At 50.0% G+C, this 18940-nt stretch overlaps 1 protein-coding gene across 1 annotated transcript; it reads left to right on the top strand.

Annotated features, from left to right (window-relative positions):
• Nucleotides 1-352: 352 nt before the first annotated feature.
• On the top strand, nt 353-17777 carry dmac2 (distal membrane arm assembly component 2). Its single transcript, XM_078208721.1, has 4 exons — nt 353-452; nt 7628-7767; nt 9150-9312; nt 17237-17777. The coding sequence occupies exons 1-4, from the start codon at nt 394-396 to the stop codon at nt 17343-17345; spliced, it is 471 nt and encodes a 156-aa protein (XP_078064847.1). The 5' UTR covers nt 353-393; the 3' UTR covers nt 17346-17777.
• The last annotated feature ends 1163 nt before the right edge of the window (nt 17778-18940 follow it).

Raw genomic sequence — 18940 nt, 5'->3', positions numbered from 1 at the left:
AGTTACTGTGAAATTCCCCTAGCCGCCACACTCCGGCGCCTGTTCGGGGTCAACGCACCCTAACCCGCACGTCTTTCGGACTGTGGGAGGCAACCGGAGCACCCGGAGGAAACCCACGCAGACACGGGGGAGAACGTGCAGACTCCGCGCAGGCAGTGACCCAAGCCCGGGAATCGAACCCGGGTCCCTGGCGCTGTGAGGCAGCAGCGCTCACCACTGTGCCGCCTCATCTCACAAGGGCAATTGGGAGAGAGCAGGGTTTATGGGGCGAAGGACCAGAATCACAGAGACAGTGGGCTGAATGGCCTCCCGCCTGTGGTTCTGGCTGGTGAGAGGCACCATGTAATTGCAACCCTTCTGTCTTGTTGCAGATACTACGGATATACCCAAAGGATGTATGGCATTTACGTTGCTGCAGCTCACTACATCCTGCAGCAGAGAGGAGCTGTACGGTAGGTTGTGGTGTAAATCCTTCCTGTGCCATGTGGCCGGAGGGTTGATCAGTTCTGACGCACCCTTTTCCTTCATTTCTTCACGGGATATGGGTGACCACACGCAAATCGATTGCCCTTCCCACGTTGTCCTTGAGGAGGCGTTGGCGAGCCGCCTTCTGGAACTGTTGCAGTCCATCACCCTCTGACGGCTCGATACAACTGAATAGAGTCTCGTTCAGCCATTACAGAGCGGCATTTACAGGCAACCACATTGGCTGTGGCTCTGGGCCCGCAGGTAGGCCCAGACCGGGTAAGGACGGCAGATTCCCTTCCCTAAAGGGACATCAGAGAACCAGATGGATTTTTAACGGCAATCGACAATGGTTTCATGGTCACCATTACCGAGACTTGTTTTTAATTCCAGACTTTTAATTTATGAAGTGGTTTTAAGTTCTACGATCTGCCACGGTGAACCTGTGTCCCTGGGTCTCTGCATTTCTATTCCAGTGATATTATCACTACCCCACTAGGCAAATTTCACAGTAACTTCATTGCAGTGTTGATGTAAGCCTTACTTGTCACTAATAAATAAACTTTACACTGCCTTCTTGTTAATGCATAGGATCCTTACAGTGCAGAAGGAGGCCATTCGGTCCATCAAGTTTGCACCCACTCTCTGACAGAGCATCTTATCCAGGCCCTATCCCTGTAACCCTGTGCATTTACCCCAATAATCCTCCTAACCTGCACATCTTTGGACACTAAGGGGCAATTTAGCCTGGCCAATCCACCTAACCTACACATCTTTGGACACTAAGGGGCAATTTAGCATGGCCAATCCACCTAACCTACACATCTTTGGACACTAAGGGGCAATTTAGCATGGCCAATCCACCTAACCTGCACATCTTTGGACATTAAAGGGCAATTTAGCATGGCCAATCCACCTAACCTGCGCATCTTTGGACACTAAGGGGCAATTTAGCATGGCCAATCCACCTAACCTGCGCATCTTTGGACACTAGGGGGCAATTTAGCATGGCCAATCCATCTAACCTACACATCTTTGGACACTAAGGGGCAATTTAGCATGGCCAATCCACCTAACCTACACATCTTTGGACACTAAGGGGCAATTTAGCATGGCCAATCCACCTAACCTACACATCTTTGGACACTAAGGGACAATTTAGCATGGCCAATCCACCTAACCTGCACATCTTTGGACACTAAGGGGCAATTTAGCATGGCCAATCCCCCTAACCTACACATCTTTGACACTAAGGGGCAATTTAGCATGGCCAATCCACCTAACCTGCGCATCTTTGGACACTAAGGGGCAATTTAGCATGGCCAATCCACCTAACCTGCGCATCTTTGGACACTAGGGGGCAATTTAGCATGGCCAATCCATCTAACCTACACATCTTTGGACACTAAGGGGCAATTTAGCATGGCCAATCCACCTAACCTACACATCTTTGGACACTAAGGGGCAATTTAGCATGGCCAATCCACCTAACCTACACATCTTTGGACACTAAGGGACAATTTAGCATGGCCAATCCACCTAACCTGCACATCTTTGGACACTAAGGGGCAATTTAGCATGGCCAATCCCCCTAACCTACACATCTTTGACACTAAGGGGCAATTTAGCGCGGCCAATCCATCTAACCTGTACATCTTTGGACTGTGGGAGGAAACCCACGCAGACACGGAGGAGAACGTGCAAACTCCGCACAGTCACCCAAGGCTGGGATTGAACCGGGATCCCCGGTGCTGTGAGGCAGAAGAAGCTAACCTCTGCGCCGCACCCACTCCAACCAGTAGGGAATTTCCCCGTCATCACCCCATGGGGCACTCAGTCAGGTCGTACCTGGCCCCCAGATTAATGTTGACCCTACCCTGAGCTTTGACCGGAACCCTGTCATCCTAACTCGTAGCAAATAGCCCATACCAATCGCACCCTGTGCTCGCTGACCAACATGGCCTCCCAGTCGAGCAATGCCTCAAATCCCTCTGCACCCTCACCCCTCACTATCTTTATAATCTCCTCCAAGCCTACAGACCTCTGAGACGTCTACATTCATTCAGCCGCTGCTGTCCTGTTGAGAAATCCTGATTTAATTATTTTTTTACACTTTATTCATAAAATTTGGAAAAGTACATTGCAGAACATTTCAATTTTGAACTCACAGATTGTCTCCCTGCAGCGTGCCTCGATATCGTTTTAATTCTCCTCATATTTGCAATTTACATCCCATTTCAGGCAAGCAGGAACACAAAACATTTGTCATACAGAAATCACAGAAAACGCAACAGGATTTAACTCTCCTTCATACAGTGTGTTCCTCCTGGAGGTACCATGGGAGATGCAGCGCGGTGGCACAGTGGTTAGCACTGCTGCCTCGCAACGCCAGGGACCTGGGTTCGATTCCCGGCTTGGGTCACTGTCTAGGCAGCGTCTGCAGTTACTGTGTCTGCGTGGGTTTCCTCCGGGTGCTCCGGTTTCCTCCCACAGTCTGAAAGACGTGCTGGTTAGGTGCATTGGCCGTGCTAAATTCTCCCTCGGTGTACCCGAACAGGCGCCGGAGTGTGGCGACTAGGGGATTTTCACAGTAACTTTAAGCATAAGCCTACTTGTGACACAAATAAATAAATAAACTCTAAATAAATAAACTTTAAAACTCTCAAGGATTTGTGGACCTGTACGTCCTGATCCCTCCGTAAGATATGTAGGTTACAGAGTCATAGAGGTTTACAGCATGGAAACAGGCCCTTCGGCCCAACTTGTCCATGCTGCCTTTTTAAAAAAAAACCCTAAACTAATCCCAATTGCCCGCATTTGGCCCATATCCCTCTATACCCATCGTACCCATCTAACTATCTAATTGCTTTTTAAAAGATAAAATTGTACCCGCCTCTACTACTACCTCTGGCAGCTTGTTCCAGACACTCACCACCCTCTGTGTGAAAAAAATTGCCCCTCTGGACACTTTTGTATCTCTTCCCTCTCACCTTAAACCTATGCCCTCTAAACAAAGAACAAAGAACAATACAGCACAGGAACAGGCCCTTCGGCCCTCCAAGCCCGCGCCGCTCCCCGGTCCAGGATTGAATCCTGAATCCAGGATCCCCGCCCAATTTTCCAGCCTATCTACATCCTAATATCCTATCCACCGAGCTGTCCCTCACAGCTACGATGCTTTGTTCATCACAACCTATTAACTCACCCCCACCCCCCCATTCCAGACCATGTGATCTCCAGGGAGAGGCGAAAACCCAGAGTGAAAACCCCAGGGCCAATATGGGGGAAAAAAAATCTGGGAAATTCCTCTCCGACCCCCTGTGGCGATCGAAACGAGTCCAGGAGATCACACTGGCCCTGATCAGAAAATGCTTCCCAACCCTATTCATTTCCACTTCTGCTTTACGAACACCATCTGAATTCCCTGCCCCCGAGACAGGTTCGCAACTATCCGCAGTCTCGCTCTGTACTGGCACCAGCAAGATGATCATAGAATGAAGCCTTGAAACGAGAAACAAAGAACAATTAGCCCGCGCCGCTCCCTGGTCCAAACTAGACCACTCTTTTGTATCCCTCCATTCCCACTCCGTTCATATAGCTGTCTAGATAAGTCTTAAACGTTCCCAGTGTGTCCGCCTCCACCACCTTGCCCGGCAACACATTCCAGGCCCCCACGACCCTCTGTGTAAAATATGTCCTTCTGATATCTGTGTTAAACCTCCCCCCCTTCACCTTGAACCTATGACCCCTCGTGAATGTCACCACCGACCTGGGGAAAAGCTTCCCACCGTTCACCCTATCTATGCCTTTCATAATTTTATACACCTCTATTAAGTCTCCCCTCATCCTCCGTCTTTCCAAGGAGATGCAGTTCTAGTTTTAGACTCCCCTACCTTTGGGAAAAGATATTGACTATCTACCTTGTCTGTGCCCCTCATTATTTTATAGACCTCTATAAGGTCACCCCTCAGCCACCTACGCTCCAAAGAAAAAAGTCCCAGTCTATCCAGCCTCTCCTTATAACTCAATCCATCAATTCCTGGTAGCATCCTAAGTGGTTAAGTGGATTAACCATGCTAAATTGCCCCTTAGTGTCCAAAGATGTGCAGGTTAGCTGGATTATTGCCCCTTAGTGCCCAAAGATGTGCAAGTTAGATGGATTGGCCATGGTAAATGTGCAGGATTGTGTTAAATGCTAAATTCTCCCTCGGTGTACCCGAACAGGCGCCGGAGTGTGGCGACTAGGGGATTTTCACAGTAACTTCATGTAAGCCTACTTGTGACACTAATAAATAAACTTTAAACCTGATTTTGATTGCTGCACCATTCCCTGTGCCTTCCGCTGCCTGGATTTCCCTCCCGACACCTCCAATTCTACAGGTTTTTTTTAGTTTAGTTTATTTGTCACAAATAGACTTACATTAACACTGCAATGAAGTTACTGTGAAAATCCCCTCGTTGCCACACTCCGGCGCCTGTTTGGGAGAATTTACCTTGTGTTTCTCCTTTAAGACACTCCCCAAGACCAAGCTCTGTGTGTGTGTTTGCCTGACATCACCTGATGTGGCTCAGTGTCAAGTTTTGTGCTCAAATGTTCCATTATGTTGATGTTTTATGATGTTAAGAAGTGCTACATAAATCCAAGTTGTTGATTATTGCCTCCGGGGCATCTGCCTCGAGCTGCATGGGGGGTAATGACCATGACCGCTTTGCGTTCTGCTGGCATTCTGTCCAGGTCGCTGCTCTCTCAAACCATTGGTTCATGTTGGGTGGTGGAAGTGAGAGGTTTTCTCCTTTGGTCGTGAGGCCGGCTGTTTTCCTGATTCCTGTGGGTTTCCCCTAATCAAGAGGGGTCTGTCAGAGCAGAACTGCTCACTGTGCAGGCCACAGTCTTGATACACACACACACACACGCAAGCATGCATGTGCACGCAATCACAACACGCGTGCACGCAATCACAACACGCACGTACACAGACACACGCATGCACACAGACACACGCATGTACACAGACACACGCACGTACACAGACACACGCACGTACACAGACACACGCACATACACAGACACACGCACGTACACAGACACACGCACGTACACAGACACACGCGCGCACACAGACACACGCGCGCACAGACACACGCGCGCACACAGACACACGCGCGCACACAGACACACGCGCACACAGACACACGCGCGTACACAGACACGCGCGTACACAGACACACGCGCGTACACAGACACACGCGCGTACACAGACACACGCGCGTACACAGACACGCGCGTTCACAGACACACGCGCGTTCACAGACACACGCGCGTTCACAGACACACGCGCGTTCACAGACACACGCGCGTACACAGACACACGCACGTACACAGACACACGCACGTACACAGACACACGCACGTACACAGACACACGCATGTACACAGACACACGCACGCACACAGACACACGCATGCACACAGACACACACATGTTTAGTTTATTTATTCCTGCCACAAGTAGGCTTACATTAACACTGCAATGAAGTTACTGTGAAAATCCCCTAGTCGCCACACTCCTGTTCGGGTTACACTGAGGGAGAATTTAGCATGGCCAATCCACCTAACCAGCACGTCTTTCAGAATGTGGGAGGAAACCGGAGCACCCGGAGGAAACCTACGCAGACACGGGGAGAACGTACAGACTCCACTCAGACAGTGACCCCAGCCAGGAATCGAACCCGGGTCCCTGGGGCTGTGAGGCAGCAGTGCTAACCACTGTGCCACCGTGCCGCCCAGCAGACACATGCACGTACATTGACACACACTCACAAATACACAGGTCGTGAATGTAGCCCAATCCATCGCGCAAACCAGCCTCCCATCCATTGACTCTGTCTACACTTCCCGCTGCCTCGGCAAAGCAGCCAACATAACCCAGGACCCCACACACCCCGGACATTCTCTCTTCCACCTTCTTCCTTCGGGAAAAAGATACAAAAGTCTGAGGTCACGTTCCAACCGACTCAAGAACAGCTTCTTCCCTGCTGCTGTCAGACTTTTGAATGGACCTACCTCGCATTAAGTTGACCTTTCTCTACACCCTAGCTATGACTGTAACACTACATTCTGCACCCTCTCCTTTCCTTCTCTATGAACGGTATGCTTTGTCTGTATAGCACACAAGAAACAATACTTTTCACTGTTAATACATGTGACAATAATAAATCAAATCAAACATGCACACAGATACAGACAGACATTCACACACAATACAGACATGTGCAGATACACACATAGACAGGCATACACATTTAGACGGACACATACAGTTACACAGGTACATACACACACAGACACAGCATGTATAGGCAGACACACGCAAATACAGCTGCACACACACAGACACAAACACATACAGGCAGACACTTGCAGATACAGGCACACACAGACACAAACGCATAGAGGCACACACATACAGATACAGACACACAGATACAGACACACACACAAACGCATACAGGCACACACATACAGATACAGACACACAGATACAGGCACATACAGACACACACACACATACAGATACAGGCACGCACACACCGATACAGGCACGCACACACATAGAGAGACACAAACGCACACAGGCACACACATACAGATACAGACTCACACACACACACACCTACTTGCATTCAGTGTTATTCCTTATAAGTTTACTCAAGTCGTTGTTTGCTCAACATTGAGTAAACAAGTTTAGATTGTAACACCGTGTTTCTGGACAGCAGCAACTGGAACTGATTCTTCTGAGATTGAAAGCACTCTTTTGTTTGCCCCCACCCTGACCACCACTGCGTTTGCTGACTCTACTTGTTGCTATTTCACCTCCAATATCTTTTAATTCTGCTGAAATATGAGAGATTAACTCTGTTTCTCCCTCTGCGGCGGGCGGGCTTTGTGTCTGCTGAGTGTTTCTGGAACTTTCTGTTTATATTTCAGATCTCCGGCACCCACAGTGCTTTGCCCTTCAGCGTGCTGGGGGGGCGCCGGGATTAATCTCGGGCAGCGCTGGCAATGATACAGTCGGCTCCCTTGTGTGGTAGTGGATGCCTGTGGTTCACTTGTACCCCTGGCCAAGTCCCAGGCGATGATTCAGACCCGTTCTGTTTGCAGGTTCGCAGGACAGGAGGAGTGGCTGCGGGCGGATCGGAGGGGCAGCTTCAGCTGGGATTTCCTGCATCACAAAGAGGTCCCACTTGAAGCAGTCGATGCCAGTGGCTCCTCGATGACCTATGACGGGCTGGAGAATTTAGGTGAGGGATGAACGATGTTATCCACATCTGTCACTCAAAGCACTCTGCGCCACGTTTCTCTCTCCTGCTCCCACCCCGAAAGAATAAGACTTGAATTAAGTAGCACCTTTCAGAGTAAGTAGGGAGACCCACAGTTTCCAGTCCGGAAGAACCCATAACTCGAGGACCCAGGTTTAGAAACATAGAGACTAGAAGCAGGAGGAGGCCATTCAGCCCTTCCAGCCTGCTCCGCCATTCATTATGATTATGGCTGATCATCGAATTCAATATCCTGATTCCCCCCCATATCCCTTTAGTCCCAAGAGCTATACATAATTTCTTCTTGAAATCACACAACGTTTTGGCCTCAACTACTCTCAGTGGGAGTGAATTCCACACATTCACCACCCTCTGGGTGAAGAAATTTCTCCTCACCTCAGTTCTGAAAGGTTTACCCCTAATCCTCACACTGAGTTTAAAGTTAGTGTCACAAGTAGGCTCAGATTAACACTGCGATGAAGTTGCTTCGAAAATCCCCTAGTCGCCACATTCCGGCGCCTGTTCGGGTAACACTGAGGGAGAATTTAGCACGGCCAATGTACCCTAACCAGCATGTCTTTCGTACTGTGGGAGGAAACCCACGCAGACACGGGGAGAACGTGCAGACTCCGCACTGACAGTGACCCAAGCTGTGATTCGAACCAAGGCCCGTGGCTCTATGAGGCAACAGGGCTAACCACTGTGCCACCATGACCCCCTAGTCCCCACCATTGGGAGCATTCTTTCTGAATCTACCCTGTCTAACCCTGTTAGAATTTTATAAGTTTCTACGAGGTCCCCTCTCACTCTTCTAAACTCCAGTGAAGATAATCCTAACCGACTTAATCTCTCCTCATATGACACACCTGCCATCCCAGGAATCAGCCTGGTAAACCTTCGCTGTACTCCCTCTATAGCAAGGACATCCTTCCTCGGATAAGGGCACCAAAACTGCACACAATACTCGAGAGGTGTGGCCTCACCAACACCCTATACATTTGCAGCAAAACATCGCTATTCCGATACTCAAATTGAGTAGGGGGGCGAGATGTGGAAAGATTTTCTTCCACGGCGAGTTGCGATGAACAGGAAGAGGCAGCTGAAAGGTTGGCAGAAGCAGGTTCAACAGGAACTTTCAAAAGGGAATTGGATCAATGCTTGAAGGGAAACATATTAAGAGGGGAGAGGGCAGGGAGTGGGACTCAGTGAATGATTCCAGCAAAAATCTAGCACGAACACAATGGGTTGAATGGCCTCCTGTTAACACTGACTACATTGGTTGTAAGGTGCTCTGGGTTGAGGTGAGGGAAGAGGCTTTATAATTGCAAGTTCTTTCATTTTGTTATGTTCTTGTGTTTGTTCAGTGTGTCTGAAGGAGTTGAAGCATTTGAACCTGAGTGGCTGCCCCTTCATTGATGACTGGTGCCTGAGCCGACTCTACGTGTTTGCAGACTCGCTGGAAGAGTTGGTGCTCTCGGGCTGCCCCAGAGTCACAGAGCGGGGCCTGGCCTCACTGCACCATCTGAGGTAAGTACCTCAGCCGGGGCGCGGCCAATTCCCTTTGGCACAGACTGCCTGGTTTCGGGACGGGCCAGGCTGGAAAATCCCGCCCGGAGTCAACGGACTTTTCCATGGTCCGCCCCTCACCCGCTCCGATTCCCGTGGTGATTTGCCCCTGCGATTTTCCTTCGGTGTTGCCAGGCTTGCCTCTGTGGGAGGTCCTGTTCCGTGTCGACTCCAGGCTGACACTTTGTCAGGGAGAATCATAGAAACCCCACAGTGCAGAGGGAGGCCATTCGGCCCATCGAGTCTGCACCAACAATAACCCCACGTATTTACCCTGCTAATTCCCCTGATACTAAGGGGCAATTTAGCATGGCCAATCCATCTAAGTTGCACATCTTTGGACACTTATGGGGCAATTTAGCATGGCCAATCCACCAAACCTACACATCTTTGGACACTAAGGGACAATTTAGCATGGCCAATCCATCTGAGTTGCACATCTTTGGACACTAAGGGACACTTTAGCATGGCCAATCCACGTAACCTGCACATCCTTGGACACTAAGGGACACTTTAGCATGGCCAATCCACGTAACCTGCACATCTTTGGACACTAAGGGACAATTTAGCATGGCCAATCCACCTAACCTGGAGTGTGCGAGGAAACCAGAGCACTTGGAGGAAACCCACACAGACACGGGGAGAACGTGCAAACTCCACACATTCAATCAGCCAAGGCTGGAATTGAACCCAGGTCCCGGGCACTGTGAGGCAGCAGCGCCAACCGTTGTGCCACGGGTTGCTGCCCTATCACAGGTGCTCCTTCTTGGTTGGGGGCCTGGAACCCATTCTTGTAAACCTCTTCCTTCCTCTCTGCAATGCGTTCCCATCCTTCCAATAGGGTGGTGCCCAGAACTGTACCCAATATTCCAGCTGTGGTCTAACTAGTGTCTTGTATAAGTCAGCATAATCTCCTTGCTTTTGTACTCTATGCCCCTATCAATAAAGCCCCAGACACTATGCTTCATTAACTGCTCTCTCCATCTGTCACCTTTCATGACCTGTGCACACATGCACCCAGGTCTGGCTGCTCCTGCACCCCCTTTAGAATTATGCCCCTTATTTTATATTGTCTCTCTATGTTCTTCCTACCAAAATGCATCACCTCACATTTCCCCGCATTGAACTTCATCTGGCACCTGTCTTCCCACTCCATTTACCTGTCTGTGTCTGTTTGAAGTTTTATACTATCCTCCTCACTGTTTACAATGCTTCTAAGTTTCGTATCATCCGCAAAGTTTGAAATTGTCTCCTGCACACCAAAATCTAGATCGTTAATATTATAGAATCCATACAGCGCAGAAGAAGGCCATTTGACCCATCCAGTCTGCACCGACCTTCTGACAGAGCATCTTACCCACCCTATCCCCGTAACCCCACACATTTATCCCGCTAATCCCCCCCCCCCAACCTACAGATTTTTGGACACTAAGGGACAATTTAGCATGGCCAACCCACCTAACCTGAACATCCTTGGACACTAAGGGGCAATTTAGCATGGCCAATCCACCTAACCTGCACATCTTTGGACATTAAGGGACAATTTAGCACGGCCAATCCACCTAACCTGAACATCTTTGAACACTAAGGGACAATTTAGCATGGCCAATCCACCAAACCCACACACCTTTGGAGTATGGGAGGAAACCGGAGCACCCAGAAGAAACCCACGCAGACACAGGGAGAATGTGCAAACACCACACAGACAATGACCTGAGGCCGGAATGGAACCTGGGTTCCTGGCACTGTGAGGCTGTGCTGTGCCCCCGTGCCACCCAAGGGACCCAATACCAGCCCCTGGGGAGCTCTACTGCAAACCTTCCTCCAGCCTAAAAATATTAATTGACCATTATTCATTGTTTCCTGTCATTTAGCCAATTTTGTATCCCTATTGCTGCTGTCCCTTTTATCCCATGAACTATAACTCGCAATTCTGCTGTGTGGCACAGCACCGAAATGTACACCACATCAACAGCATTACCCTCATCAACCCTCTCTGTCACCCCTTCAACAGCAAGTTAGTTAAACATGACCCCCCCCCCTTAAGAAATTCACATTGACTCTTCCTAATCAACCCATATTTTTCCAGGTGACGATTAATTCTATCCTAAATAATTGTTTCTAGAAGCTTCCCCACCATCATAGGGTACACAATATAGGGCGGTACGGTGGCACAGCACAGCCAGCTTCCTGCATTGGCTGAGATCAGCTTGGAGCAGAGCCCTGGCCTGCCTGGCTCCGTACCACAGTCGGATCACTCCGGCCTCGTTATTATACACGGGAATTCCGCTGCTGCGTTTTACCCGATCGGTAAACTGGGCAGCTCAATTTAAAAATTCTCACCATAGGTGGCACAGTGGGTTAGCACTGCTGCCTCACAGCTCCAGGGACCCGGGTTCAATTCCGGCCTCGGGTCACTCTCTGTGCGGAGTCTGCAGGTTCTCCCCGTGTCTGCGTGGGGTTTCCTCCGGGTGCTCCGGTTTCCTCCCACACTCCAAAGATGTGCGGGTTAGTTTGATCGGCCGTGCCAAATTGACCCTAGTGTCAGGGGGATTAGCAGGGTAAATGTGTGGGCCTGGGTGGGAATGTGATCGGTGCAGACTCGATGGGCCGAATGGCGTCGAGGGATTCTATGATTCACCGAAATTAACCTGACTGGTCTGTAATTGCTGGAATTATCCTGACACGCTTTTTTGAACAAGTGCGTAATACTTGCAATTCTCCAGTCCTCCTGAGTCGAGTGGCAAGATTATGGCCAGCGCCCCTGCGATTTCCGCACTCACTTCCTTCGATATCCTGAGATGCATCTCACCTTGAAGTTTAAGATTTATTTATTAGTGTCACAAGTAGGCTTACATTAACACTGCAATGAAGTTACTGTGAAAATCCCCCAGTCGCCACACTCCGGCGCCTGTTCGAGTTACACCGAGGGAGTGCCACCATGCCGTCCCCATGTGTCAGTGCCTTTCAGTACAGACGGTTTATCCAACATTTCTTTCTTATCAATTTTGAACCCTTCCTGCGATAGAGTTTCACCCTCTTGTCACCATGGCCTGCGTAGTATCCACTTCCCTGGTAAAGACAGACGCAGAGTAATCATTTAACACTCCCAGCCTCCAAGTGCAAATCCTCTTTTTGGTCCCTAATCGCTCCCACTTCTCCTTTTACCAGCTGTTTTACTATTTATAAGCTTATAAAAGGACTTTGGGATTCCCCTTTGTTTTGGCTGCCAGTCTTTTGTCATCGTCCCTCTTTGCTTCTCTCTTTCGCTTCCCGGCTTCCTCTCTGAACCTTCTGTACTCCGCCTGGTTCCCAGTTGGATTTTCTACCTGATGTGCAGTTACGACCTTCTTATCGGGTCTTTGGCCAAACAAGACACCCACTCGGTGACACACAGACGCTGCCTCCAGGGCGATTAGGGATGGGCAGAAAAGCCAGCGGTGGTTACATTCCCTGCAGGCAAGATGCAAATTCAGCACGGGTGAACTATTTAGCAACACAGATTTACATTCCAAATTTGTAAAAGGAACTAAATGCAAATTTGTGGCTCACTGGCCACATCCTTTGAGGGTTGTGGGGTTGGGGGGGGGGGGGGGGGGGGGTAGAATCAGCTTCCTTTCAGCTATCTGGTATTGCCTGGACTGTTTATATCAGGGTGGCACGGTGGTTAGTACTGCTGCCTCACTGCGTCAGAGACCCAGTTTCGATTCTGACCTCAGGTGACCGTCTGTGTGGAGTTTGTACGTTCTTCCCGTGTCTGTGGGTTTCCTCCGGGTGCTCCGGTTTCCTCCCACAGTCCACAAAGACGTGTAGGTTAGGTGGATTGGCCATGCTAAATTGTCCCTTAGTGTCCAAAGATGTGTAGGTTAGGTGGATTGGCCATGCTAAATTGCCCCTTAGTGTCCAAAGATGTGTAGGTTAGGTGGATTGGCTATGCTAAATTGCCCCTTAGTGTCCAAAGATCTGCAGGTTAGGTGGATTGGCCATGCTAAATTGCCCCTTAGTGTCCAAAGATGTGCGGGTTAGGTGGATTGGCCATGCTAAATTGTCCCTTAGTGTCCAAAGATGTGTAGGTTAGGTGGATTGGCCATGCTAAATTGTCCCTTAGTGTCCAAAGATGTGTAGGTTAGGTGGATTGGCCATGCTAAATTGCCCCTTAGTGTCCAAAGATCTGCAGGTTAGGTGGATTGGCCATGCTAAATTGCCCCTTAGTGTCCAAAGATGTGCAGGTTAGGTGGATTGGCCATGCTAAATTGCCCCTTAGTGTCCAAAGATGTGTGGGTTAGGTGGATTGGCCATGCTAAATTGCCCCTTAGTGTCCAAAGATGTGTAGGTTAGGTGGATTGGCCATGCTAAATTGCCCCTTAGTGTCCAAAGATCTGCAGGTTAGGTGGATTGGCCATGCTAAATTGCCCCTTAGTGTCCAAAGATGTGTGGGTTAGGTGGATTGGCCATGCTAAATTGCCCCTTAGTGTCCAAAGATGTGTAGGTTAGGTGGATTGGCCATGCTAAATTGCCCCTTAGTGTCCAAAGATCTGCAGGTTAGGTGGATTGGCCATGCTAAATTGCCCCTTAGTGTCCAAAAATGTGCAGGTTAGGTGGATTAGTGGGATAAATTTGTGGGGTTGCAGGATTAGGGCGTGAGGTGGACCTGGGTAAGATACTCTTTCGGACGGTCAGTACAGACTTGATAGGCCGAATGGCCTCCTTCTGCACTGTCGTGATTCTATGAACTGGGTCAGGCTACTTTACAACAGCAGTAACCTGTATTTATATAGCACCTTAAATTGTTACAAATGTGCATCACGGGAGTGATTAATAATGAGAGAAATTGAGAGAGAGAGGACCAGAAACTTAACTGGAGAGGTAAGAGGCCCTCAGTGAGGGGGGAAGCAGCTCTCTGCATTGACCCCATCAACACTGCTGAAGAATTTTAGTTTACAGTGTGATCACCTCATTTTTTACTGTCCCAAAAATATACAGACCCTTCTACTCAGTTTAGTTCTAATTATTTTGTGCGGGATGTGGGTGTCGCTGGCTAGGCCAGCATTCATTGTCCATCCTTAATCACCCTTGAGAAGGTGGTGGTGAGCTGCCTTGAACCAGCTGTAGTCCCTGTGATGGGGCAGCGCTCCGAAAGCTAGTGGCGTTTGCTACCAAATAAACCTCTTGGACTTTAACCTGGTGTTGTTAAAACTCTTACTGTGTTTACCCCAGTCCAACGCCGGCATCTCCACATCGTGTAGGTCCACTCACAGCGCTGTTAGGGAGGGAGTTCCAGGGTTTTGACCCAGCAACAGTGAAGGAACGGCCGATATATTTCCAAGTCACGATGGTGAGGAACTGAGAGCGGTGGTGGTGTCCCCACGTGTCTGCTGCTCTCGTCCTGCTAGATGGTAACAGTCATGGGTTTGGAAGGTGCTGTCTAAGGAGCCTTGGTGAGTCACTGCAGTGCATCTTGTAGATGGTACACACGGCTGCCACTGTGCGTCCATGGTGGACTCTTGTGGATGTGGTGCCAATCACAGCTTGGATGGTGTCGAGCTTCTTGAGTGTTGTTGGAGCTGCACCCATCCAGGCAAGTGGGGAGTATTCCATCGCACTCCTGACTTGCGCCTTAGTCCTTATCAGACAGTCCTCTCAAAGCAGGAATCAATCTAGTTTTTTTGCACACTCTTAGTCCAGCATAACCACCCTTGGGTAAGCAGATCAAATCTGTACCCAGTGTCCCAGGCTTGGTCAGACAATATTTGCAGCAAGATTTCCTTTTTCTTATACTCGCTTGCAAGAAAGGCAGACGTACCATTTGCCTTCTTAATTGTTTTAGTCACCAGGTTTATTCCCCAGCCTTCCCCACTACTCTCCTAAAGGGGGACAATTCTACAAAGGTGTGAAAAGCAATGAGATAAAGTTAAAAGTTTGTTTCTTAGCCACAAGTACAGGGCTTACATTAACACTGCAATGAACCTACTGTGAAAATCAGATAGAGTCGTAGAGGTTTACAGCATGGAAACAGGCCCTTCAGCCCAACTTGTCCATGCCGCCCTTTTTTTTTTAACCACTAGGCTAGTCCCAATTGCCTGCATTTGGCCCATATCCCTCTATACCCATCGTACCCATGTAACTGTCTAAATGCTTTTTAAAAGACAAAATTGTACCCGCCTCCAGAGAAAAAAGCCCCAGTCTATCCAGCCTCTCATAACTCAAACCATCAAGTCCCAGTAGCATCCTAGTAAATCTTTTCTGCACTCAGAACAGATTGTCTGTTTTTTTATTTGTCATATTGGTTGAGGGATCGATGTTGGCCAAGATATGGGGGAAGAAGGTGCCCGCTCCTTGAAGGGATCTTTCACATCTACCTCAGATGACGGTTTAGTATCTTATCTGAAAGATGACGCTCCAAATAGTGCAGCACCCCCACAGTGCTGCACTGGGGGTGTCGGCCTGGATTATGTACCCCAGTGTCTGGAGCGGGACTTGAACCCACAGCCTCCTAACTCGAGAGGTCAGACTGTGGCCCACTCAACCTGAAACTGCAGAGTCTGCACTCCACCAAGCAGGCATCTGACACTGAGAATTCAGAAATCAGAGGCTCAAAGGGACTTGGCCACTCGCCTGATGAAGGGGCAGTGCTCCGAAAGCGCTGGTGTTGTGAGACTTCTTACTGTGCCCACTCCAATCCAACGCCAGCATCTCCACATCAAAGGGAGTCCTAGTTCAGGATTTCTTTTTTCATTCATGGGACATGGGCGTCGCTGGCTGGGCCAGCATTTATTGCCTGTCCCTGGTTCCCCGAGGGCAGTTGAGAATCAACCACATTGCTGTGGCTCTGGAGTCACATGTAGGCCAGACCGGGTAAGGACGGCAGATTTCCTTCCCTAAAGAACATTAGTGAACCAGATGGGTTTTTCCAACAATGGTTTCATGGTCATCAGTAGATTCTTAATTCCAGATATTTTTTATTGAATTCAAATTCCTCCAGCTGCCGCGGCGGGATTCGAACCCGGATCCCCAGAACATTAGCTGAGTTTCTGAATTAACAGTGTAGCGATTATACCACAAGACCATCGCCTTCCCAGGTTAACCTGCAGGTTCAGTCGGCAGTTAGGAAGGCAAATGCAATGTTAGCATTCATGTCGAGAGGGCTAGAGCAGGGATGTACTTCTGAGGCTGTATAAGGCTCTGGTCAGACCCCATTTGGAGTACTGTGAGCAGTGCTGGGCCCCGTATCTAAGGAAGGATGTGCTGGCCTTGGAAAGGGTCCAGAAGAGGTTCACAAGAATGATCCCAGGTAGGAAAGGCTTGACGTATGAGGAGCATCTAAGGACGCTAGGTCTGTGCTCGATGGAGTTTAGAAGGATGAGGGGGGAATCTCATTGAAACTTACAGGATACTGAGAGGCCTGGATAGAGTGGACGTGGGGAAGATGTTTCCATTAGTCGGAGAGACTGGGATCCGAGGGCACAGCCTCAGAGTAAAGGGGCGACCCTTTAGAACCGAGATGGGGGGGAATTTCTTCAGCCAGAGGGTGATGAATCTGTGGAATTTATTGCCACAGAGGAGGTTGGGTCATTGAGTGTCTTTAAGACAGAGATAGAGAGGTTCTTGATTGGTAAGGGGGTCAAAGGTTACGGAGACTGGGGTTGAGAAACATAGAAGTTTAACAACACCAGGTTAAAGTCCAACAGGTTTATTTGGTCGCAAAAGCCACTTGAGAAACATATCAGCCATGGCGGAGCAGACTTGATGGGCCGAATGGCCTAATTCTGCTCCTATATCTCATGGTCTTATCTCCCTGTCCCAGTTGGATCTTCCCCATGCCTGCTTTGCCATTGGGCGTCAGACGAGCCACTGACCTTTGCCCCTTTCTTCCTCCCGCACGCAGGAAGTTGAAGCGTCTGGAGCTGTCGGACCTCCCGGCTGTGGGCAGCCGAGGACTGGTGAGAATCCTGCTGGAGGAGTGGTTTGCCGCGGTGCCGGATTGTGGGGATTGACTACGAGGATGGGTTGTTGGTGCAGAGCGCGCTGGGGCAGGAACTGAGCACCTCCCCCTCCGAGCCCTGAGCCGTGAGGCTCGGCCCTGCTCTCCCGAACCGGCCTGGGGCTTGAGTTTGTTTCCTGGGGACTTCCAACCATCTTTGCACCTCCTGCCCCCTGCAACCGGCTCCCAGCCCAGTGTCAGTGCTGTCCTTGAACCAGCCAGTAGAGGGGGGACAGGAGCAGTCGGTGACGGTTCCCTCCCCTCCTGTCCATGTTTGGCAGAGTGAATTAACTTGGCAACTGTTTGTTCGAACAGCCTTGCGCTGCATCTTATTGCAACAGCACCTTACAGAACTGTCATCGACAAGGCCTTCCGCAATTCAAATCCCAATGCCTCTTTCGAATGCCTCAAGTGAGAGTTCATTAAATTTAACGTTCAAATGGTTTATTTGCGTGGTGCCCAGTTTTGTCCCTGGCATCCTCGGGGTGGCTGCTAGATTCACAGAACATTTCCAGCCCGAAGGAGGCCATTTGGCCCACTGTGTCCGTGCTGGCCCTCCAAAGGAGCAATTCACCGTGCATCGTCGCAAAGCCCAGTGAATTCATTCTCGGATCACCACAGAATCCCTACAGTGCAGAGAGAGAGGCCATTCAGCCCATCGAGCCCACACCAACTCTACGGAAGAGCATCTCATCCATGCCTTCCCCTCTGCCCGATCCCCGTAGCACGGCCAATCCACCTAACCCGCGCATCTTTGGAGTGTGGGAGGAAACCGGAGCACCCGGAGGAAACCCACGTAGACACGGGGAGAACGTGCAAACTCCACACAGTCACCCCGTGCCGTGTTCCCTAATTTCTCCTCTCTCGCTTTCTCTCTCTCTCTCTGTCTCTCTCTCTCTGTCTCTCCCTCTCTGTCTCTCTCCCTCTCTGTCTCTCTCCCTCTCTGTCTCTCTCCCTCTCTGTCTCTCTCCCCTCTCTGTCTCTCTCTCTCCCTCTCTGTCTCTCTCTCTCCCTCTCTGTTTCTCTCTCTCCCTCTCTGTTTCTCTCTCTCCCTCTCTGTTTCTCTCTCTCCCTCTCTGTCTCTCTCTCCCTCTCTGTCTCTCTCTCCCTCTCTGTCTCTCTCTCCCTCTCTGTCTCTCTCTCCCTCTCTGTCTCTCTCTCCCTCTCTGTCTCTCTCCCCCTCTCTGTCTCTCTCCCCCTCTCTGTCTCTCTCCCCCTCTCTGTCTCTCTCCCCCTCTCTGTCTCTCTCCCCCTCTCTGTCTCTCTCCCCCTCTCTGTCTCTCTCCCCCTCTCTGTCTCTCTCCCCCTCTCTGTCTCTCTCCCCCTCTCTGTCTCTCTCCCCCTCTCTGTCTCTCTCCCCCTCTCTGTCTCTCTCCCCCTCTCTGTCTCTCTCCCCCTCTCTGTCCTCTCTCCCCCTCTCTGTCTCTCTCCCCCTCTCTGTCTCTCTCCCCCTCTCTGTCCTCCCCCTCTCTGTCTCTCTCCCCCTCTCTGTCTCTCTCCCCCTCTCTGTCTCTCTCCCCCTCTCTGTCTCTCTCCCCCTCTCTGTCTCTCTCCCCCTCTCTGTCTCTCTCCCCCTCTCTGTCTCTCTCCCCCTCTCTGTCTCTCTCC

The sequence above is a fragment of the Mustelus asterias genome, unplaced genomic scaffold (genome assembly GCF_964213995.1).
Source record: "Mustelus asterias unplaced genomic scaffold, sMusAst1.hap1.1 HAP1_SCAFFOLD_4294, whole genome shotgun sequence".
Classification (NCBI taxonomy): Eukaryota; Metazoa; Chordata; class Chondrichthyes; order Carcharhiniformes; family Triakidae; genus Mustelus; species Mustelus asterias.
This window is presented reverse-complemented; position numbering and strand designations above follow the sequence as displayed.

Coding starts and splice junctions, on each gene's coding strand:
- dmac2 (XM_078208721.1), top strand. CDS start 394: ATGTATGGCATTTACGTTGCTGCAGCTCACTACATCCTGCAGCAGAGA. Junction 453..7,627: donor CAGCAGAGAGGAGCTGTACG/GTAGGTTGTGGT, acceptor TTCTGTTTGCAG/GTTCGCAGGACAGGAGGAGT. Junction 9,313..17,236: donor GCCTCACTGCACCATCTGAG/GTAAGTACCTCA, acceptor TCCCGCACGCAG/GAAGTTGAAGCGTCTGGAGC.